The sequence below is a fragment of the Miniopterus schreibersii genome (genome assembly GCF_964146895.1).
Source record: "Miniopterus schreibersii genome assembly, chromosome: 12".
Taxonomy (NCBI): Eukaryota; Metazoa; Chordata; class Mammalia; order Chiroptera; family Miniopteridae; genus Miniopterus; species Miniopterus schreibersii.
In genome coordinates, this window is record NC_138112.1 from 41,515,692 (window position 1) to 41,539,013 (window position 23,322).

General features: G+C 48.1%; 1 protein-coding gene across 2 annotated transcripts; it reads left to right on the top strand.

Annotated features, from left to right (window-relative positions):
• Positions 1-3,843: 3,843 nt before the first annotated feature.
• On the top strand, positions 3,844-7,986 carry ADM (adrenomedullin). Of its 2 annotated transcripts, none has more exons than XM_081153623.1 (6): positions 3,844-3,890; positions 4,197-4,405; positions 5,891-5,973; positions 6,303-6,427; positions 6,577-6,726; positions 6,898-7,986. In XM_081153623.1, the coding sequence occupies exons 1-6, from the start codon at positions 3,880-3,882 to the stop codon at positions 7,211-7,213; spliced, it is 894 nt and encodes a 297-aa protein (XP_081009749.1). In that variant the 5' UTR covers positions 3,844-3,879; the 3' UTR covers positions 7,214-7,986. The 2 variants fall into 2 exon arrangements, with proteins under 2 accessions (XP_081009749.1, XP_081009750.1); XM_081153624.1 differs by having other exon boundaries at positions 6,901-7,986.
• Positions 7,987-23,322: the final 15,336 nt, after the last annotated feature.

The following is a 23,322-nucleotide window of genomic DNA, read 5'->3' on the forward strand; positions in this document are numbered from 1 at the left end:
AGACTAAGTAGCTGTGGCAGAAAATTCCCTGATCCGTTGCCACATCAGTCACTCAGTTGCCTAAGTGAGAAAGATAATGATTGTTACCCCTGACACCTGCCTCTCTCTTAGCTCCACATTCATCACTCAGTCCTATTGATTCTACTTCCCAAATATGTGCACTTCTCTCCACCCTTACTGCCACCCTACTAGCCAGAGCCACTATCGCCTTCCACCTTAACTATTGCAATAGCATCCTAACTGGCTTCCCTGTTTCACTGGTGGTTCCAGGCTTTCCATATAGGTAAAACTTAAGGATAGTAAGTGAGGTATGAACACTTCATTCAAATTAAATTTGTATAGTAAACACACTGTTTCTACCTTGGGTTTATGTACGTTCAGGGTGTGAGAAGACTGTTTCAGAGATGGCTATTAGAAATTGTCAAGCAGTTGCTTTCACACGTGTGATCATATAACTAGTTGAATTTTGACACTCGTATGAAGTACCCCTGATGTTAGTGGCTACAGTATAAATAGGTGCTGTGCAAGATTGCAGGGCTTTTACTTAGATTGCATGTTTATTTAGTAAGCAGGATTGGCTACATAGTTTGCCGAGCCCAATGCAAAATGAAAATGTAGGACACTGTTCAGAAATTATTAAAAATTTCAAAACAGTAACAGCAGAGCATTAAACCAAGTGAGGGGCCCTGTGCAACTGAACAGGGTGCATGTCCATGGTGCAAACTGCTGGTGAAGCTTAGGGTGGAAAGAGAGAGAGTGTGTATGCCTGTGTGTGTTTGTGTGTGAGTGTGTGTGCGCCCGTGCGTGCAGGTGTAGATTAATAGAGATTATGGGGGGACTGGGCCCTCTCTAATCTCTCCAGGGCACCACCACTGCTTCCCTTCTTGCTCCTCCCTAATCCATCCCACTGCATTCAACCTCGCTCAACCGCACTCAATAGCCAAAATGATCTTTTACGTAAACATGTATTAGGTCATGTCTCTCCCCTCTTTAAGCCTGTTGATAGCTTTCCACACACCATAAATAAAGTGCAATATTTTTTTGGTGTTGTTATCCTCACCTGAGGATATTTTTTGCATTGCTTTTCAGAGAGAGTGGAAGGGAGGGAGGGGGAGAAAGAGAGAGAAACATCAATGTGAGAGAGACACATAGACTGGTTGCCTCCTGCACCCACCCCGCCCCAGAGCTGACAGCAAACCCAAAACACAGGTATGTGCCCTTGACTGGGAATCAAACCCATGGCCCTTTGGTGTGTAGTCTGATGCTCTAACCACTGAGTCACACTGGCCAGGGCAAAGTGCAAAATTTTAATCATGTCCCAAAAGGTCCTATTTACTCTGATCCTGATGACCTACTTAATTTCATATCACTCTTCTTCACTTGATACAGTCCAACTACACTGGCCTCCTTTCATTCTCTCTAATGTACCAAATTCTTTCTCATCTCTAAGCCTTTGTACATGCCATTTCCTCCATTTGGAACATTAGATTCCCCCTAGTCTTGCTTTTCTTTCAGAATTCTTACCACAGTTTATAACCATATATTTACTGCTATGAGGATTTGTTTATGACTGGCTACCCCACCATCCTGTAACCTTGTTGAGGGCAACAATGATGTTCATGTTGATGATTACTGGGTGCTCAGTACTTAGCACAGAACTAGGCATGTAATACATGCTCAGTAAATATTTGTTAAAGGATGAATGAACTTTCAAATCATGCAGGCCCATACATAAGAATTGCCTCATTCCAATGGTTCTAACCTGATAGTATAGGATCCCTACCTGGAGGCAGGTAGCCATTGTCATTGGCTAGAGATGACCCCAAATGGTCCAATCATCTCCTTTATAATCCATTTATGTATGCCATTCATTGTTCCATCAATAGTAACTTTATCTTCAAGTCATTTCATCTTGTTTGGTTATAGCTGTTAGTATAACAAGCTTCTATATGTTAACCATCTTCTCTGTGTTCTCTTTAACTTGTCCTGTATCAACTTTCTTTACAGTTTTGTGCAGGAGCACAAAAATTAGTCAGCAAAAGCATTACTTTTCTTCATGCTGATGCTCTGGAAAATATTATGCCCTAAAGAGAGATGTTAACTGCCCTTTCTGATTCCATCACTCCAATTAATGCTATAGAAACAGTACTTTTTATTCTGTGTCAGCATTCTTAACTTGGTTTACCTCCCGAAATTGTATGCGTATTTTAAATTGGTTTATGTACATGTGTATTCTTCTGGAATGGACCTATATTTTATTAGCTCCTCTGAGAAGTCAAAGACACACCCCCCCAAAGTGCCCTGAGCTTTGTTTTGTATCTTTCTTTATTTCTCCCTATGGGTGAGCAAATTCACAAAGTTGATTGTGTCCTTTCTCTAAACTACTTGTGTTATGACACCAAGATGCTTCTTAACCCCTGTTTTCAAATGAACTTGGTAAACAAGCCCTCAGGTTAGCAGAGGCATTCTGAACCATATGAATAATAAATACATTATGAAATATCCTTTTTGGAAAAAGAAGCATCTGAAATAATTATGCATGCATTTAGCTACTCACTTTTTTTCTTATTAATGTCATTAATATTACTTACTGTTTCTCATTACTTTTCTGCATGACCTGATTGTGGTCAATCTGGCCTTAGGGACTATGTCCAGTGTTAGCTGTAGAAACCACCACCACAAATTTTTTTTAAACTCCAAACATGACTAAGAACAAGGCTTGGATTTAGGGCCTAAAAATAATTCAGTTGGAATGTGAAGAAAAAATTAAGAAGGCATTATACAACCAGCCTTCAGCACAGTCGTACTTCTGTATATATGATATCAGGATACACAAATTTATTACAATGCTTTGGGGTTTATTTACAATCTGACCTTTTGCAAATTCTTGGGCACAAAATATATGGGTTTTTATTAACCAGAATTTCTTTGTTTCTCTCTCTGTTCTCTTGCCAGTGAGATTTTAAAGATGTTTCTTCCTTCACTTCCTTCCTTTCTTCCTGGTACTCAGTGAGAATCTATAATCACTGTAACTTGGATGGATGACACCCCACGTTAACAAATCAGCAGGAGCAGAACTCCCGCTGGGGGTTTCCTTCTGGATCTGACCATTTAACTGAAAACGCATTCTAGTAATATTATTTTTTCTTCTATGATGATTAGATGCCAACATTTGGCAAATTTTATATCTTTTTTCGAATTATATCCCACGGCGCCTCTCCTTCTCTCCCCCCCCCCCCCATACGAATGTGCTAGCAAAATCCCACGCTGCCAATCCAGAACTTTAAAGAAAGAATTGGCAGGGTTCTCAAGCGTCAGATCTCTCGGTGCCAGAGCTACGCGCGCACCTGGGCTGATAAGGAGCGTGCCAAGGCTCTCAGGGGGGAACTTCTGGCACGACCACCGCGCTGGGGCGTAGACACTGGGCCCGGGCTGAGCAGAGCCGAGCCTACACTCCTGGGTTTGCTTTGCTTGTTCTTCACCCAAATTAGCGTGAAGTTTGCAGCTCCGTGATTCTGGAGCTAGAGCTGCTTCCCCGCGTGGGATCAGGGGCTTTTCTAAAGGACGCAGGAGGCAACGAGGTACAGCAGCAGAGTCCTCTCCAGCCCAAACCTCCCAGCGCTGATGGGAGCTGGAAGGCACGGATGCAGACCACGGGGCCTTCCCGGCGGTGGCCGGCGCGCAGCTGTCCTTGACCTCCCCAGCAGTCCGAGGCGCGCGCCGGGGAAATGAAAGTAAAACCTGTTTTGGCGCGGACCCAGCTGAAAGCTGGCGACAAATGGGTCGCATCCTCACAGACAACATAGACAGCCGGTCCTGGACAGGGTCCGTGCGAAGAGCCAGACTTGCAGGGGACTAACTGAAAGAAAGAGATGGAAAATGGGAGACAAGTAAGAAAAACAAAACAGGATGGCGAGGCTCCGGGAGACAAAGCAGACTTGCAGTAATACCTGCTGTCTGCGCTGGGGACAGACCCGCCGCCTAGCCGGGTCCGCGGGTGACCACCTGCGGCCGGCCGGGAGGCCCCCACTAGCCAGCCAGCTGCGGCGCGCAGTCTGACCCTCGGCGTCGCGCGCCCTTCCCGCACCGGAGCTAGGAATCCGCCCCCCGCCCGCCGCTGAAACTCCGGTCCGCTCCGGTGACTGGGGGAAGAGTCCGCAGAATAAATTACTTTGGCACGCCCTTCCCTTCCCCAGGTGCAATGTCCAGGGTTCCGTCCTGAGAGTGAAAAGGCGAGCCAGGAGCGCGCGGCCCAGACCAGGCAAGGCGCGCGTGACCCAGCCCGCGCTCCGCCGCCTTCCCCCGCATGGCAGAGCTAGTATGGCAGAGCGGGCGGGACGCCGAGGACCTGCTGCGGGCATGTCACACAGATGCGGAGACCAGAGGAGGGACGCGACTCGCCCAGGTTCATGCAGCGAATCGCCGTAGAGTGAGTGCCAGTGGCCTCGCGCCCTCGGCCTCCCAGTCCAGGCCCTGGGCTCCAGGACCTGCGCCTGGGGGAGTAGGTGATAGGACACCAGAGGCCCGCATTCAAGTAGGGAGCCTGAGTCCCCTCCCCAGTTTGGTCCCCAAAAGATAAATAAGAAAGTGGAGTCAAGAAGCAGTGATGGAAGAGTACAAAGGGGTGACAAACGTGCTTGGGGCGATTCGTCCTGAACAGGCATAAATACTTGGGCGGGGGCTAGCACCCTCCGCTCCCCTTTGACGAGACGATGGCCCTCGTTTAGAAAAAATCCACGCCGCGCCCCAGTCTGCCGTGCCCGCCCACGGGCCGAGCTAGGACTCTACCGCTTACCACCTTTGGTGTGACGTTGGGAAAACACATTCGCTTTGAACTTCAGCTTTCCACTTAGCGAAATGAGAAAAGTAATGTTACCTTCCTCGCTTAACTCAAGGGTCCGTGTGAGAGTTAAAGGAGACCAGGATGTGGCCGGGCTCTCTAAGCTGTAAAGCCATGAAACAGGTGCCGCGTTAGTGTGCGCCCCGGCAGTCCTCCCGGTTAGAGTGGGTGTACCAAGGCTCCGAGGGCAGCCGGGCGACTCTGGCTGTAACCTTATATGGAATAATTGGATTACAAGGTGGGGGCGGGCGGGGAATCCGAAATGTTATCTTTCTTCTAATTTTGGTTATTCCTGTATTTCCAAATAGGCATGCAAATTCTGAAACTTAAGATACACCTTCCCCCCCCTCCCCCTGATCCCAATTCTCAAACTAGTCTTTCTGAGCCTTGCCCCTGTTGCGAAATCTTACTGGCCCAGTCCACAACCCCGGAGTCTCCGCCGCTCTCTGGGGAGGCTGGGTGGGTGGGTGTTAGCGAGCCCCGCTGCTCTAGGCTGTGCCCTGGCCCTGCTGCTCCGACGGAGTCTGGGGTCGCGGCGGCTCAGGCTCGGAGCCGGCAGAGGGCGCGGTCCACTCGAGGCCGCAGCTCCCGAGGGCCGGAGCTTGGCACATCCAAGTGGTACCCGCGCTGGCTCTTGCAGTTCCATGCCAGGAGGCCTTGCGCTCTGGGCTGCGTAGATCCTGGGTAAAGACCCCAAGGAGTTGTACCGGCCCTACTTTGCCCGGGCTTATGGTGTGAACCGCGTGCCCAGAGTCAGCACTGTGGAAGTGCCTGTACCAGTCTCCTGGGGCTCATCCTTAAGCCCTCTGGGCATGAGGGACGCTCCCACCCCTAAACCCCAAACTCCACACCCCACACCCACAGGCAAGCTGGGAGCGCGCCCAGTGCCGGAGCGCGCAGGCTGGAGGGAAGAGGGGGCGGGCGGCAGGGCAGCCCAGGCCCCGCCCCCTGCGCCTATAAAGCTGGGGAGCCTGGCTAGCCGCTCAGTGGTTTCTTGGTGACACTAGGCGAAACAGTTGGAGCCTTACCACCTCTGCTTTCTCACTGCAGCTGGGACGTTGGGGTTCTGCCACTGCCAGAGCGCCGTCTGGAACTTTCTCCTCCCAGAACTTGGCAGATCACCCGTTCAGCAGGTAGGTGCAGCAGGCAGCGCGGAAAGAAGCGGCCCTTGCCCTGGCGGGAGACTGGGGGCGCTGGGTGAGGAGTCCTTCGCGGGGTGCCTCCCACATCCTGGGCCCAGCCCGTCCACACAACTGAGCTCCAGTCCCCTCTGCTCTGTCAGCCACATTCTGAAGAGTCGAGCAGGGAACCTGGCACTGGGCAGAGGCCTCCCCTGCGGGGCCTCCGCGCCCGGGGAAGATCAGCGCCTGAGCCCGGCGCACCCGGGCCGAGCGTGGCCGCGGCGGGGCCCTGCCGGGCGGCGCGGCCAGTGCAGGAGCTCACGCCCCCCTCTCTCTCCCAGGGGTCTGCGCCTCGCGTCGCTGCCGGGATGAAGCTGGTCCCCGTCGCCCTCCTGTGCTTAAGCTCGCTCGCCTTCCTGGGCGCAGACGCCGCCCGGCTCGACGTGGCCTCGGAGTTCCAAAAGAAGTGAGTGGCAGGCAGAGCCTCCCTCTCCTTGTGCCTGGCGGTCAGGGAAAGTGGCCCTGGGTCCCGAGGGGTTACAAGTGAACTCGAGCAGCGACGGGCTGGGCGCCTCGCCCGGACCCCAGCGAATCGCGTCCGTTTGTGTTTTCTAGGTGGAATAAATGGGCGCTAAGTGGTGCGAAGAGAGAACTTCGGGTGTCCAGCAGCTACCCCACGGGGCTCGCCGACGTGAAGGCCGGGCCTGCGCAGACCATCGTTCAGCCTCAGGACGTGAAGGGTCCCTCTCGCAGCTCCCAGACCAGGTGAGCCAGGCGCGGCCGCGGCGAGGGGCGCGTCCCGCACCACCCTGCCCGGGGTCGTCGGACCGAGTAGCAGCCGTCCCCAGCCCCGCTGGTCCGGGACGCCCCAGCTCCCGGTGGCTGGGGCCCAGGCCTGCCTGATGGGGTCTCACTCGCCTTCCTCTCCCTCTGCAGCAGCCCGGACGCCGCCCGCATCCGAGTCAAGCGCTACCGCCAGAGTATGAACAAATTCCAGGGTCTGCGGAGCTCGGGCTGTCGCTTCGGGACGTGCACCGTGCAGAACCTGGCGCACCAGATCTACCAGTTAACCGACAAGGACAAGGACGACGTCGCCCCCAGGGACAAGATCAGCCCCCAGGGCTACGGCCGCCGGCGCCGGCGCTCCCCGCCCGAGGCCAGCCCTGGCCGGACTCCGCGGTTCCCGGCGCTCCCGGCGCGCCCGGCGGCAGCCTCCCGCCCCGCCAGGCGCTCGCCGTCCTCCGGGATCTAGGTTCCTGTGGCAGCGGCTCCCGGTGGCATCTGCATTCGGACGGCGCCTCCGGGGGTGCAGGGCTTCCCCGTGCGGAGCCTCCCCGCCTCGGCGACCCGGCCGGTCAGCCCCGCAAAGCCCGGGCGTCCCGCATGCACCTTCCGGCGGCGGGCCTGGACTGCGGGGTCCCCGCGCCTCGGAGGCCGCGGTCCCTTCGTCCTAGCCGGGCCCCGGCTCCCCGGGGGCGCGGAGGGGCACAGGAGCCCCCGGGAGTGTGCTCCGAGCCGGCGGAGAGGAGACAGTGAAACGCGGAGACGCCCCCGGGCAAGGGCCTGAGCCACAGCCGCGCCTCCCCAGACCATTTATCACAGGGTGTCGCCCCCGGGGCGCGAGCCCCACTATTACTTGAACCTTCCAAAACCTAGAGAGGAAAAGTGCAATGCGTGTTGTTTATACAGAGGTAACTATCGATATTTAAGTTTGTTGCTGTCAAGATTTTTTTGGGGTAACTTCAAATATAGAGATATTTTTGTACGTTATATATATATTATATATATATATTGTATTAAGGGCATTTTAAAGCAGTGGTATTGTCCCCCTCCTCAGTATCTTAATAAGTGAATGTCTCAGCGGGGTGTAACATTGTTTGCTGCGTGGAGTGCGTGAGAGTTTGCGTGAAAGAGACTGATTACCTCTTGTGGAAGAAGGAAACACCGCGTCTCTGTATAATCTATTTACATTAAATGGGTGACATGCGAAACAGCAAACCAATAAACTGCCTCGATGCTGATTCATTCTCGGGTCACGCGTCTTGGAAGGGAGGGCGCCCGGTCCTGGGCAGCCCGGGAGCCTCCGGGTCTCGCCGCCTGGCGTGGGGAGGTGGGGCCGCCGCGCGGGTGGGTGCGGGCCACGGCCTCGCGGAGACCGGGTGTACAGCCTCGCGTGGCCACTGCACAGGGTGGGAGAGGGGGAGCCCTAGAGGGGGGCGAACCCGGGTTCCCCGGCTTGCGCGAGCCCCAGACCTTATGGAGCTGCTCGCGGCCCCGCGCGAAAGCGCGCCCGGGAGAGCCGGGCGGTCTGAGCGAGGAGGTCCCCGGGGCTGCCGCGGCGTTCGAGTGAGAAGCTGCTCCGGCCAAGTGCTCGGACTCCGCCGGGAAGCCGGCCGGGGCGCGAGACCTCGGCGCCGTGCGGGCCGCGCGCGGGCTCATCAGCGAGGCTGCGGCGCCCCCAGCCGGCCGCCGGGGACGGACGCGGGAGCCGCCCGGCGGTACGTGCGGCTTCCTGAGCTCCTACGTGGGAGGGAGCACACAGCCGGAATGGAAGGGGAAAGAAAAAACAGCCCGCAGATGCCAGCCAGGGCCGCCCCCCGCCCTGCGCGGCGCGGGCCGGGGCCGTGACTCAGCCCCACCCGCTGCGCCGCGCAGCTGCCGCCCGGGGCGAGCGCGGCCGACGTGCCGCCGGAACCGTGCGCGCGCCGCGGCCTCGGGCCTGCATTGTTCCACCCCCTTGCTCTCCCCTTCCTTCCTCCTAACCAAGCCTTTTTCATGTTTTTCCTCTCTCCCCTTCTCTCCTTCCTTCCTTCCTCCGCCTTGCCGTCTGTAAGCTTTATCGCCTTAGAAGGCTGACCCCGGATCCGGTGATAGATGCTGGACGCTCAGCCTCACTGAGTGGCTGGAAGGGCAGGGGACGTGGGAATAAGACAGGAGGGAAAGAGAAGGGGAGACACCCCCGGTTTTTATTTTCCTGCCCCATTCGTCTTCTCCTCCAGTATCCTGAAGACCCAGGATGGAGACCAACGGCTTGTCCTTTCCAGAAAGTTTCCCTGGCCTTCCTTCAAGGCATGGCCGAAATGTTGGTGCTTACAGGTGATCTCAGAAACCTTCCTGGTGATGAAAACCTGAGGGCGAGTTTGGACAATGGAAATGTTTCCTGCATCCAACCTTCTCCCGGGCCTTTTGTATCAATCGTGTATCACAAGGCCCCTTCTGAGGGCCTAGAATGGTTCCTTTCAGAAAACCCCTGCGTATCCATTGAGAGAGATAGCTCCTAGGTCTGGGGTCCAAAGACAACCTGCTTCTGAAGCAGTTTAAATTTAGAAGACGTTAGATCCCAGAACATGGAATTTCCTTCAGACCAGACAAGGCCTCAATACTGGCGACCTGGCTGTCTTTAGCGCCAACCTCCATATGGTTCATTGTCCTATTTGATCTTAATTTTGTGAAGTTCATTAGAATTGAGGGGCTGCACATATAGCAACAGACCATCCTTGTCCTCAAGGGCCTTTTAGTAAATATTCACGAGGAGGGAACTCTGTAGGAGGCACTGCAAAGGTTGCAGGGCATGTATGAATGAGTGACTAAAGATTACAGTCATGGAATTTCTGTGCCAGAGGTTCTGGGTGGTCTGAAGGGGCTACAGAGCTGCAGAGGGCAGCAGACACTTCAGCCTCACAGACAGTGGCTTGGGATTAAATATTCACCCTTTTCCTTGAGCCAAGGTTTGTCCCATGGCCACAGAGCCCTCCAGCCAAACCTCACCCTGGCAGAGCTTTAGCAGGCAGAAAAAGCTGCCAAAGGCAGGTTGGGCACTAGCTTAGGGCTGTTCTGAGCGGGGAACAGGCATCTAGCCTTCTGCCCAGGGAGTCTTATGACTCCCTTCAGGGGATCCAAGGCGAGTGAAGGAGATGGTTCAGCTCTGAGACGAAAAAGGCAGCTGCTTAGCTGGAGCCCTTTCCAACTGAAAATCCTGTGACTGGAGACATGTCTGAAGAGACAGAGACCCTCTTAAGACCTGACTGGTACAAGTTCAGGATTGACTGAAGGTCACCATCAACCCTAGGAACCTACTCTCTGAGCTATGCAACCTACCTTCTGGATTTTTTTCATCAGGTGTTGAAGCCTGTCAGGATAAGGTCTCCTGACACCAAGAATCCATCGTTTATCAACAGTGATGAGTCATTTGTGAACTGATTCGACCTGTCTGCGGCTAAGGAGTACTCACAGCTTTTATCTTTAGCTACCGTTGCTGGCTGTGAGAATGGTACCATACATTTGTAATCAAACACAGGGCACCAGGCGACTTCTTGAAAAGCCAACACCTTGGCTGAACAGCTAATGGTGAAAGTGGAAGGGAGTGATGGGTGGGGGGGTATGTGCAGATGGAAATGGATTTTTTTTTTTTTTTTTTTTTTTTAGCACCTGCTTTGTATCAGACATTCTCCTGGCCACTTTATACACCTTATCTCATTTAATTCTTAGAGCAGCCTTGCGAAGTAGGTGTTATTATCTCTGGTTGTAGATAAGGAAACTGAACCTCAGAGAAATAGAGTAACTAGCCAAGGTCACACAGTGAGTAATAAGTGCTGGAGTTTGGGTTTGCACCCAAGTACTACAGGCTATTGAGATGTTATGAAGACAGAGAGAATAAAGTGGATAATTTTAACATTTGGATTCTCAAGCCAGATGTCCCCAAATGTCCTCTAATCCGAGGATGGCTTGGGTAGGTGATTTACACCTGTGGTTCTGAAAGATTTACATGAGGCTGGTTGGACTGGGAAGAACTGCTTCGGTGGTATGCTTAGTGAGGGCAAAATAAATAAATGAAGTGAGTTTTAATATTCTTGGTCCTGGTTTGAAGTAGGGATTATAAATCAGTACTAGTATTTTTTCCCCCCTCAAGCTAAGCCAGTGACCTCTTTGGTTTTCATGGCCAAATATAGTTAGAGCATACACTGAAAGCCTCAAGAGCTGGCTTCTGAGGGGAAGGCTTTCTGAGCTATTCCTGGCCAACACAGTCCTGCACTGTAGGTCTTGAGTCTCCTGGAGGAACACCTGTGTCTACAAAGCTGCAAATAGAGTTTCCACCCTTGAGGTGGAACCTTTTGTCTTTGGCAACTGCTGCCCAAGGCAGCTTTTCAGAGTCTATTGTGAGCTGACTGAGAGAGTTGTGAGTGTTGCCCTTCCTTTCTTCAGCCAAGAAGGAGAGGGCCTTGTATTCCTGGGTCCCACAGAGGTTTCTGCAAAAGCTGGATTGGAGGCTTGGTCTTTATTTGCATGGGAAGAAGGGTGAGGCTAGAGAGCTATCTGGTGGTCCCACTGGTCTTGTTGCAGAGCTATTTCGGAACATTCTGGAAAAACAACAAAATGACTGTGACCACACAGGCAGCTGAACTTAGTGGGTTATTGTACATTTATTCAACAGCAGGAAAGTAGTTCTGAATATTAAGATGAATTTTTGAAACATAAAAAATGCATTTAACTTATTATGTAATATTTATTCAATGCAGGAAAAAAACACCTTTTATACCACTCCTAGAGATAACTTTTATTAATATTTTATTAATATTTTAGTATATACCCTTTCAGACATTTATCTATAATACCTATACACATATACCCCATGCTTTTAAAAATTGAATTTAAGTACAGAGAGCTAAATTAAACATACTCCTCCTTTTAAGGCAAATTGTCGTTACCAGTCTATGCAAGGCTTCTTTCTGTTTAAATTATTTTATTTTTTTCTCCTTTATTCCCATACCCCTTCCCATCTCCTTCACAGGGAGGGACCCTCTTTAACATGTTTGATATCTGTACTTGTTAAATGTATGTAATCTTGTAAAATCTGTTGTGCTTTTTGTGACTGTCTTTTTAACATACAAATATGTACATTTTAAATAGCACCTTTTCTTGAATTTATTGGGGTGACATTGGTTAATATAGTTACATAGATTTCAGGTGCCCTGGGCACGTGCCCTTACCGGGAATCAAACCATGAATTCCAGGTTCACGGATCGACTCTCAACTGCTGAGCCACACCAGCTGAGTTGGAACCATTTTTAATACGAACTTCTTGATTTTGTGTTCCTAAACCATGCACATGTGCATCTGTGCTGGAGATGTGGGGTGTAGCCTTTTGAGGATGCTGGATTTACCTGAGTGTCTCAGTTCCTTTCCTTCTGTCCCTAAGCAAGTCTGTGCTACCAAGGAGAGGAAACCCCTCCCCAAAGCCCAGGCAACCACTTTTCAGCTGGAGCTTTCCATTCTGATTTTTAGTGAACTTGGTTTGGCCTCCTGTGTATTGCCTCTGTTTTCATGGGAGTTCAGTTGTGCATTGAAAATGATGTTAAGTATATTTTTCATAGCATTTCTAGACATTTAACAGCAGAATTTTCAGCTTATCGAGTCTGCTATATTAAACTAGGAGTTGGCATTAACTATGCCTATTATTACTTTAACTTACAGTATTTCTTTGATCAATCGTGAGATTAAATATGTTTCATATCTTTATGATAATTTTTATATCCTTATATGATTTTTTAGTACTTAATCCTTTTATGTTATTGGAGTGTTTGTTTTTTCCTATTGACTTGAAATATTCCTTAGTAATTAAAAATGTTAAATTTTTGTCATAAGCACATTCTTTTTCTGCTTTTGGTGGAGTAGGGTTTATTCTTTATTGTATAAAACTTACAGATATTGTCCAGCTCGTGTTGCTCAGTGGTTGAGTGTTGACCTCTGAACAAGGAGGTCATGGTTCGAGTCCCAGTCAGGGCACATGCCCAGGTTGCAGACTTGATCCCCAGTTGTGGGTGTGCAGGAGGCAGCTAATCGATAATTTTCTCTCATCATTGATGTTTCTATCTCTCCCTCTCCCTCTCCCTCTCTCTGAAATCAATTTAAAAAAAAAACACATAGCCCGGACGGGCACGGCTCAGCGGTTGAGCGTCGACCTAAGATCCAGGCGATGGGGGTTCGATTTCTGGTGAGGGCACATGCCCAGGTTGTGGGATAGACCCCCAGTTGGGGGCGTGCAGGAAGCAGCCGCCCATCAATGACTCTCTCATCACTGATGTTTCCATCTCTGTCTCCCCCTCTCCTTTCCTCTCTCTGAAATCAATAAAGATATATTTAAAAAAACAAATAGAAATAAACATAAAAAACTTTAGATATTTGTATCATCAAAGACATCTTTATTATTTCTGCCTTTGTTAACTTGCTTAGGAAGTCCTTCTCTGTATCAATATTTTAGAATATTCACCTGTATTTTTCTAATACTTTTATTACTTCACTTTGTACTTTAAACATTTTAATGCAATTGGACTTTATTTTGGTATATGATGTGAGGTAGGGATTTAACTTTTATTTTATTTTTCCCCATATTGTTAGCCCGTTGTCTAACACATACACTAAGCAGTATATCTTTCCTGCAGGGTTTGAGAGGCTTCCTTCATCATATGCTGCAGAGGTTTTCCTGCTGCGTTCTGCAGGACCACAGGGTTTCCCTGGGTTTCTTCTGCAGTTTCCTGGGGAGACAAGGAGGAAGCAAATGAGCTAGACTCTTTCTCCAGCCTCTAGCAGAGCAGTCCTACTTTTTTTTTGTTTTATACATTGGGGATCCATGTCAGATTTTATCTGAAGAAAGCTCATCTGCCTGCAAATGAGTCATATAATAAATTCTTAAACAGTGAATATTTGAATTGGTTTCTGGTCCTTTCATTCTCTTCCATTGCTCAGTCTGTCTTTTCTTGCGTGGATTTAACAATTTAAAACATTATTATGAAACTTTCCAAACTTATGCAAAAAAGTAGAGATAATAACATAATGAATTCCCATGTACCTATCATTAAAATCCAACAGTTGTCAAGATTTTGCCACACTTAACTCATATCCCCCTTTCCTTTCTGTTTCTTTTGTTTTGTTTCTTGCCAAAGTATCTGGTTTTCTTCCCCTCCCCTCCCCTCCCCTCCCCTCCCCTCCCCTCCCCTCCCCTCCCCTCCCCTCCCCTCCCCTCCCCTCCCCTCCCCTCCCCTCCCCTCCCCTCCCCTCCCCTCCCCTCCCCTCCCCTCCCCTCCCCTCCCCTCCCCTCCCCTCCCCTCCCCTCCCCTCCCCTCCCCCCTTTCTCTCTTCTTCCCTTCCTTGCTTTCTTCTTTCCTGTCTTACTCTTCTCTCTTTTCTTTCCCCCAGACATCATATCATTTCACCCATACTTCAATATGCATCTTTTTTAAAAAAATAAAAAAATGTTTCATTACATAACCAAATGCTATTGTCACATTTAACTTAATAATTTTGTGGTATCATCTTGTACCCAGTTCATAATCAAATTTCCCTTACTGTCCCAAAAATGGTTTTTGACAGTGGTTTGTTCAAAACGCCCTCCAAACAAGGTTGTTATATTTCTAACGTTTATTTTAATCTAGAGCCACTTGCCTCCTTTTTTGTTTTCATGCCATAGACTTGTTGAAGAAAACAATGTTTTAACAATTGTCATTTAGAACTTTTATTATCAAGATAAATCTTGATTCTCTGTTTCACTTTGCCTGTGGCCTGCTCACTTGTTAGGGTAGGGTGGAGGTGGGGGGACTGGTGTGGTCACTTGCAGTATTTCTTACAGAGAGAAAGAATGTTGAAATGGTAATCTTTGTGCTTTTCTTTGCTACACTTTTTTCACTTGACCTTTCTCCTAGTAAATCAGAGGCATTGCCTCGAGGAGAAAGGATTGGTACAACAGGAATGCAAAGAGAAAGGAACAGTCAGAACAAAACAATGTTCAGTTTTCTGACTTTTAAAATAGCCTCTTGAAGTTCACATCAAAAACAATAGTTTTGAAAGCCAAAGTCTTTTATTTGCTGAGAACCAGGTTTTGTCAAGAGAAGAAAAGGCCCTTGAGAATCAAAAGGAAAGGCCCGGAAGCATGAGGGATTGGGCTTTGCCCTAAGAACACATTGGAAAGAGACTAGAGGCAGAGCCTGACTAAGCCCCTTCACCCCAGAGTCCTCTGGGCTGGGGGAAGAAGGGACATAGGAGGCTGGAGGGAGACCTGGAAGGGAGAGTCTCATGCACAGGACAGCAACATGGGACTACAGAGCAGCCCCAGGAAGCCCAGGGAGGTGCAGCAATGTCCAGAGCTCATCTGCCATATGAGTGGCTGAAGCTGTTCTTTTTACCACTGTCCTGGTCTTTCATCAACAGCCTGCAGAACGTGATCAGATGGCCCAGCAGAAGTGACACTTGCCTGTGCCCAGAGTCATTTCTGAGCCCTATCCAGATTGCTCTGCATGGCAGAGGGCACTAATAAGCCACCTGCAACTTCTCAGATCAAGGGGGGGGGCGGGCATTTCACACCAAAGGAGTGGTGGAGCTGAAGGCAGAGCCACTCACCTCTGTATTGGGGAGCATTGCATTATATTCCCAAGTCACATATAGGACACCCTAGATCTCCCAGCTTAGTTTTGCTTGTGTTCTAGCCTGGTTTTTGTCTCAGTTTGATGGGTTTGTTCCACCAGTTAAAGCAGTGATCCTTAACCTCCTCTGCCTGTTAAAATCACTGGGGGGAGCTTTAAAAAAAGTACTATCTGCCCTGTCCCAAATCAATTGAATTAGATACTCTGTGGGTAAAATGTCGTTGTGTGATTTTGAGGAAAATTTATCTTTGTGAGACCACTTAACTTTGTTCAGTCCAGACAAGATCATTCTTCGGTTATTTCAGAAAAGGACCCAAGTGATCATAAGAGACTGAGACCAAGAGTGAGTGAATGAGTAAGTGTATGTATGTGTGTGTGTGTGTAGATGTGTAGGTGTGTATGTATGTATGTATGTGTGTATGCAGTTTTAGATTTAGGGTTGTTTCCAGTAACACAGCCAGATATAGAAAGATTAAGGGCAGTCTGCGGGGGCAAGTGTTTGGAGAGAAGACCAGCTGCAGGTGATGGGAAGAATGCCAGCTCAGGGTGAGGCAACAGGCAACAGGTGGTTGTACTGTAAGGAATTGGCATCAAGGAGGAACAGCACAGGAAGTAACAGGACAGCAAGACTGTCCGAGAGGCCCTGGCTGGTTTGGCTCAGTGGTTAGAGCATTGGCCACAGACTGAAGGGTCTCGGGTTCTATTCCAGTCAAGGGCATGTACCTCTGTTGCAGGCTTGATCCCCGGCCCCAGTCCGGGTGCATATGGGAGGCAACCAATCAATGTCTCTCTCTCTCTCTCTCTCTCTCTCTCTCTGTCTCCCTTCCACTCTCTCTGAAAAGCAATGGAAAAAATATATCCTCTGGTGAGCATTTGAAAAAAAAAAAAAGAATGCCTGAGAGCACAGCAGTGGGCATTCTAGGAACAATCAAAATAGGCAGGACCAAGGGAAGTCTGGCTGTAGGAGACAGAGAGCGGATTTTGCTTGTGATAGCTTGCTATGGGCTGAATTATGTCTCCACTCCCCAAATTCATATATTGAAATACTAGCCCAGAAAACCTCAGAATGTGACTGTATTTGGAGATAAGACTTTTAAAGAGGCAATTAAGGTAAAATGAGGTCTTATGTGTGGGCCGTAATCTATGACTAGCATATTTATAAGAAGAGGAGATTAGGGCACAAACTACACACAGACCAAGGGATGACCACATGGGCACACAAAGAGAAGGCAGCCATCTGCAGTCAAGAACAAGGCCTCAGAAGAAATCAGATCTGCTGGCACCTCAATCTTAGACTTCTAGCTCCAGAATTGTGAGAAAAAAGTTTCTGTTGTTTAAACTACCCCATTTATTTTTATTTTGTTATAGCAGCCCCTGTAAATTAATACACTGCTGTCAAAAGTACTGGTGGAGGACAGGGCAGGGCTGTGGTCTTAGACATAATACTGTGTCATGGCTGGTTCTCAGCACCAGGCACACAACAAGGGTCAGAGAACTAGGACTGAATCACTGATTCAGGGCAAGCAGGATCTCATTGATTGATTGATTCATTCAATCAACAATATTTTATTAAGCTCCTATTCTGTGCTGGTCCCTCTTCCAGGCAGTGGATATATTGCTATTGTGGTCCAGATGAGACGTGATACTGACTTGTATTAGGAGAGTAGCAGGTGATTTGACACTGAAACTGCTAGATAGGACAAAAGTCTCAAAGGTCTGAGTGGCTTTTACTAAATGCTATTCTTGCTAAATGTTAGGATTTAGCACAGTATTTTGCAGGCCAGCTATAAACAAGATGAGTTTGACAGTAACCCAGCCAAGTAAGTGTAGCCAACTGCAAAGAAGAAATCAACATATAATTGACTAACTAGTGTATGTAAAAGCAATGGCTAAGCTTCCTTTCTGGGAGAGGAAGCTTTGGATGTGAACCCCCTGACTCTTTTACTTGTTCCAAGTAAATAAACTACTTTGCTACAACCACTTATTGTTGGTGAATAGAACACCCCAAGTGGGAACGCCTTGAGTTTGGCAACAATTTGGCGACTCTAGATGGGTCTCTTAAAAAAACTCCTTTTCGGTCTGGTGGAGGCACTTGGCAAAGTAGTAGTTGGCAGCTCATCCTGGGTTTACTCGCCTGCATCTCCACTGGTGGAGGATCGGTGCTATAGGAGACTTCCACTTGGTGCTAACCACCCACCAGACAGCTGCATGACCCTCCTCGACAGCAAAGCAGAGTGGTTACTTGAACCTGTTTTGTTCAGTGCTTTAGAAGGGAGCCGGGTAGGTAAGCCCCTGTGATTGCTTTAATTAGTGTTTCTATTCCTGTTTTGGGTATAGAGTTGTTGGAAAGGTAGTTCAGTTCTGGTGCATGCTTGGTTTTAGGTTAGTAGGGCAGGAACTGTCTTCATGATGCTGGTTTCAGGGCCCAACTTAGGTCTGGAAGGTTGAGGAACACAAGCAGGGCAACCCAAAAATCCTCGGGTGATGATCTCTGGTTCCATAATCCAAGATGTCCTTGAGAGACATCTCTGGTCTGGTTGTCTGTCCTGCAGGAGTTGGATTTTGTTCTTTGTGTGTATTTGCCTTGTTTGTCTTACATGTAAATGTGCTGGCCATTGGAACGCAAGTTTGATCCCTGAATGCAGCTCTTAAAAAACCTGTTTATTGAGTTAAATAGATTAATTGCTTATATAAATTAAGCAATGTAACAAATGGGTCAATGGTAGTGTAACCAAACAAAACAAAACAAAAAAGGAGGTTTAGCTGCCTGCTGCAACAAAGGCAAAACTTGTGAGGCAGGTGCTGGTGCAAAAGGAAAGAAGTTTAATTCAGGAGCCACAAGACCTGGGAGAATGGCGGACTCCCATCTCAGAGACCAATCCCTTCTTCTTGCTCAAGCTCACTGTTCTTTTTGTTGTTGTTGTTGACAGTATTACGGATGCCCCCCATTACTCTCCATTTGTAACCCTCCACCCAGCCTCTGTCCCACCCCAGGCCTTCTCCACACTATTGTCTGTATCTATGGGCTTTGCATATATGCATATATGTTCTTTGGTTAGTCTCTTCCTGTCTCCCCCGATGTCCTCCCCTCTGAGCTCTGTTATTCTGTTACATGCATCCATTCCTCTGGACCTATTTTGTTCATCAGTTTATTTTGTTCATTAGATTCCACATATAAGTGAGATCATGTGGTATTTCTCTTTCTCTAACTGGCTTATTTTGCTTAGCATAATACTCTCCAGGTCCATCCATGCTGTCCCAAAGGGTAAGAGCCACTTTTTTACAGCCGCATAAGATTCTATTGTATAAATGTCCTACAGTGTTTTTATTCACTCATCTAGGCACTTGAGCTGTTTCCAGATCTTAGCTATTGTAAATAACACTGCTGTAAACATAGGGGTGCTTATATTTTTTTCTGATTGGTATTGCAGGACGCTTAGGCCATATTCCCAGAAGTGGGATTGCTGGGTCAAACAGCAGTTCTGTTTTTAATTTTTTGAAGAAATTCCATGCTCTTTTCCACAGTGGCTGCACCAGTCTGCATTCCTACTAGCAGTGTACTAAGGGTCTCTTTTCCCCACATCCACGCCAGTACTCATTGTTTGTTGTTTTATTGATGGTAGCCATTCTGGCAGGTGGCCATAACAAAGGTAGTAGCACGGACTCTTAAATTAGCTGGGTCTTATATTCTTTGGGCAGATCGTAGTCCTCGGGAAAAATAGAACAATGTAATCAAATGCTCAAAAAGACCTTGGTCACCTGGCAGGGCGTGACTCAGTGGTTGAGCGTTGATCTAGGATCCAAGTGATTGGGGTTCGATTCCTGGTCAGGGCACATACCCGGGTTGTGGGCTCGATCAATGACTCTCTCATCATTGATGTTTCTCTCTCTCTCTCTCCCTCCCTCTCTTTTCCTCTCTCTGAAATCAATAAAGATATATTAAAAAAAAAAAAAGACCTTGGTCAAACTGTGCCAGGAAACCCAAGACACCTGGCTTAAATCATTACCAATTGCCCTGACCCTTCAGGGCAGCATCTAAAGGAATGCTTATATTAAGTCTTTTGAATTTATGTATGGTAGGCCCCTTTTTGGGCTCCTCTCAAATTTTAGGATGCCCCGACCCATTTATAAAATAGGCTGTTTAAACATATTATCCAATTAGGAAAAGTAATTGAAAATTTAAAGAAATATGCTAATTTGATTTTACCCACACCAATAGACACCAAGCTGCATCCATATGATCCAGGAACTGAGTATATTTAAAAACCTGGAAATCAGGATCCCTGCAAGATCAACTGAACCCAATAAGGACAGGTCTTCATTTGGTGTTATTAACAACTCATTCTTCTCTTAAACTACAAGATACAGCTTCCTGGATATATCACTCTCAAGTGAAACCAGCTCTATCACCCAGTGACAACAAAGAACCAGATCCACAGTATTCCCACAAACTCCTGTCTGACCTCAAGCTGCTCTTCAAAAGGCAAGATAATCTATGACTATTATGTACTCCTGTTCTCAGTAATCCCAGAACCTAGAGGGCCCCAAGACTTTCATAAGTCAGGCAGTCAGAGAATTTCACTCCTCTAACTCAAAAAGGAACTCTACGTTCAGCAAGAAGCAGTTACAGAATGACCCTTGTCCCCATTACCTCAAAAATGAATGGAAAAATCTCAGGAGGGAATTGTTAGATACGACAAGGGTCCCAAGGTCTGGGTGGTTCTTACTAAATGCTGTTCTTGCTACATGTTAAAATGTAATACAGTATTTTACAGGCCAATTGTAAACAGGATGAGTTTGACAAGAACCCAAACCAAGCAAGTGTAGCCAAATGCAAAGAAGAAATCAATGTATAATTGACTGAATAGTGTATATAAGCAATGGCTAAGCCTCCCTTCTGGGAGACAGCTTTGGACATGAATCCTGTTTCCTTTATTTGCTGCAAATAAATAAAATTACCTTGTGACAACAACAACCAGATTTCGTAGTTGAATACAGCACCCCAATAACAAAACTACTCAACATGGAAGTGATGCTCCTTTAGTCTTCCTGACCAGGCATGTACCTACCTGGGACCAGGTGGTTTTTTTTCCATTTACAGTTGACATACATTATTATATAGTATACCCCAGTGATTAGACATTACATAACTTACTAAGTGATCATTCTGATAAATCTCATACCCATCTGACACTGTACATAGTTATTAGAGTGTTTTTGACTACATTCTTTATGCTCTACTTTACATCCCCATGACTATTTTGTAACTGCCAAGTTGTACTTCTTAATCCCTTCACCTTATCACCCCCCCCCCCCAACACACTTCCTATCTGGCAATCATCAAAACATTCTCTGTATCTATGCGTCTGTTTCTGTTCTGCTTGTTCATTTTTTTAGATTCAGTTGTTGATAGATATGTATTTATTGCCATTTTCTTGTTCATATTTTTTATCTTTTTTCCCCCCTTCTTTTTTAAGATCTTTAACATTTCATAATACTGGTCTGGTGGTGATGAACTCCTTTAGCTTTTCCTTGTCTGGGAAATTCTTTATCTGCCCTTTGATTCTAAATGATAGCTTTGCTGGGTAGAGCAATCTTAGTTGTAGGTCCTTGCTTTTCATCACTTTGAATATTTCTTGCCACTCCCTTCTGTCTGCAAAGTTTCTGTTGAGAAATCAGCTGACAGTTGTATGGGTGCTTCCTTGTAGGTAACTAACTGCTTTTCTCTTGTTGCTTTTAAGATTTTCTCTTTGTCTTTAACCTTTGGCATTTTAATTATGATGTGTCTTGCTGTGGGCCTCTTTGGGTTCCTCTTGTTTGGGACCCTCTGTGCTTCCTGGACTTGTAAGTCTATTTCTTTCCCCAGGTAGGGGAAGTTTTCTGTAATTATTTTTTCAAATAGGTTTTCAATTTCTCTTGCTGGCATCCCCGTGGTGAATGTTGGTATGCTTGAAGTTGTCCCAGAGGCTCTTTACACTATTCTCATTTTTTTGGATTTTTTCTTTTTGCTGTTCTGACTGGGTGTTTTCTGCTTCCTTGTCTTCCCAGTATCTGATTGTATCCTCTGCTTCTTCTACTCCACTGTTGATTCCCTATAATGTACTTTTCATTTCAGTCAATGTGTTCTTCATTTCTGACTGGTTCTTTTTTTCTTTTTCTTTTTAAAATAACTTTATTGATTTCAGGGAGAGGAAGGGAGGGGGGCGGAGAGAGAGAGAGAAACATCAATGATGAAAGAGTCACTGATTGGCTGCCTCCTGCACGCCCCCAACTGGGGATTGAGCCCAAAAGCCAGGCATGTGCCCTGACCGGGAATCGAACCCTATCTCCTGGATCCTAGGTGGATGCTCAGCTGCTGAGCATTCGGGCCTGACTGGTTCTTTTATGTTGAAGTTCTCCACTAAGTTCATCTGCTCTCCCCCTAAGTTCGCTGGGCTCCCTTGTAGCCAGTGTTTTGGGCCCTGCACCTGGTAGATTTTTGTCTCCATTTCGTTTAGTTCTTCTTCTGGAATTTTGTTCTGTCCTTTCAGCTGGGACACGTTTCTCTGTCTCCTCATTTTGGCAGCCAGCCTGTGTTTCTATGTATTAGGTAGACTGCTCTGTCTTCTGGGCTCGATAGAGTGGCCTTGCGTAGCAGGTGTCCTGTAGGGTCCAGTGGCTCAACCTCCCTAACCACCGCAGCTGGGCGCCCAGGTGTGCCCCCTGGTGGGCTGTGCACCCTCCTTCTGTAGCTGAGCCTTGATTGCTGTTGAAAGTCAGTGGGAGGGACTTACTTCCAGGCCAATCAGCTGCAAGGACTGGCTGTGATCACTGACTGCTGACTTCTGACTACCATGGAGGATCACCTGTGCAGGGGCCCACCCCACAGACCAGGATTTACTTTAGCAGGGCCCTGGTGCCTGTTGAGTCCACTTCTTGAATGTGTCTCTTGTGGAGGTGGTTGGGTGGTGGTGCTTTGATGTGGTCTGAAGCTGTCCATTGGGTGTGCTGACTCTAGGGCTTCCAGGGAGGTGCAGGCCAAGGTCAGCTGCCTCCTGTGTTCTGCCTGAGGTTACCTGGCATGAGCTCCAAAGTGATCTGCAGATGGCTGCTACTTGTGCTGGGCTTAGCGATGCCCAGATGAGGCCAAGCTGTAAACCAAGACTGGCTGCTGCTATTGCCTGGCTTGGGGTCACTTAGCGAGTGGTACAGGGTACGCTGAGGCCAGATGCTGCTTGTTTGAGAGATTTTAGGAAAACCTGAAGCATAAGGCAAGACAGGCCATTTGTATGGAAAAGCCACTGGGAACTCAGCTTGGGTGGGCCTGAAAGTTGGGTGGGGTGGGGCTCAGGGAATCATTAGGATAGGCAAACAGTGATAGCCAGGTTGATGAGTATGGCTCTGTCAGCTCTGTTAGGGGAGGTCTCAGAGAAAGAAAGTGGCCTCTGCCAGCACTTACGTCTGGGAGAAAGCTGCACCTCCAGCTCTCTGACGCCAGACAATTCAGTTTCTCCCAATATGTCTCTGGTGCTTTTCAAGCTGCTGCCTCAGTGCTGGAGTTTAGAGGGAAAGAGTTCAATTAACTCATGCATAGGCCCTTTAAGAGGCACTGCCTGGGACTCCAGGAGCCCTCTCTCTCCCTCAGCCTCAATCCCCACTGGTTTTTACAGCCAGAAGTTATGGGAACTTCTCTTGCTGGCACTGGGACCCTGGGCTGGAGTGCCTGGTGTGGGTTGGGACCCCCATGCTCCGCAGAGGGGACCTTCACAGCCAAGCCATCCTTCCCGATTTTTGTCCACCACATGTGGGTGTGGGGTCAGCCCATTCACATCTCTGCCCCTCCTTCCAGGCTTGATGTGGCCTCTTGTTTAATTCCCTAGTTGTAGGACTTTCATTCAGGCAGATTTCAGGCAGTTCTGAATGAAGGCTGTTCTGTAGTTTAGTTGTAATTTTGATGTGGTTGTGGGAA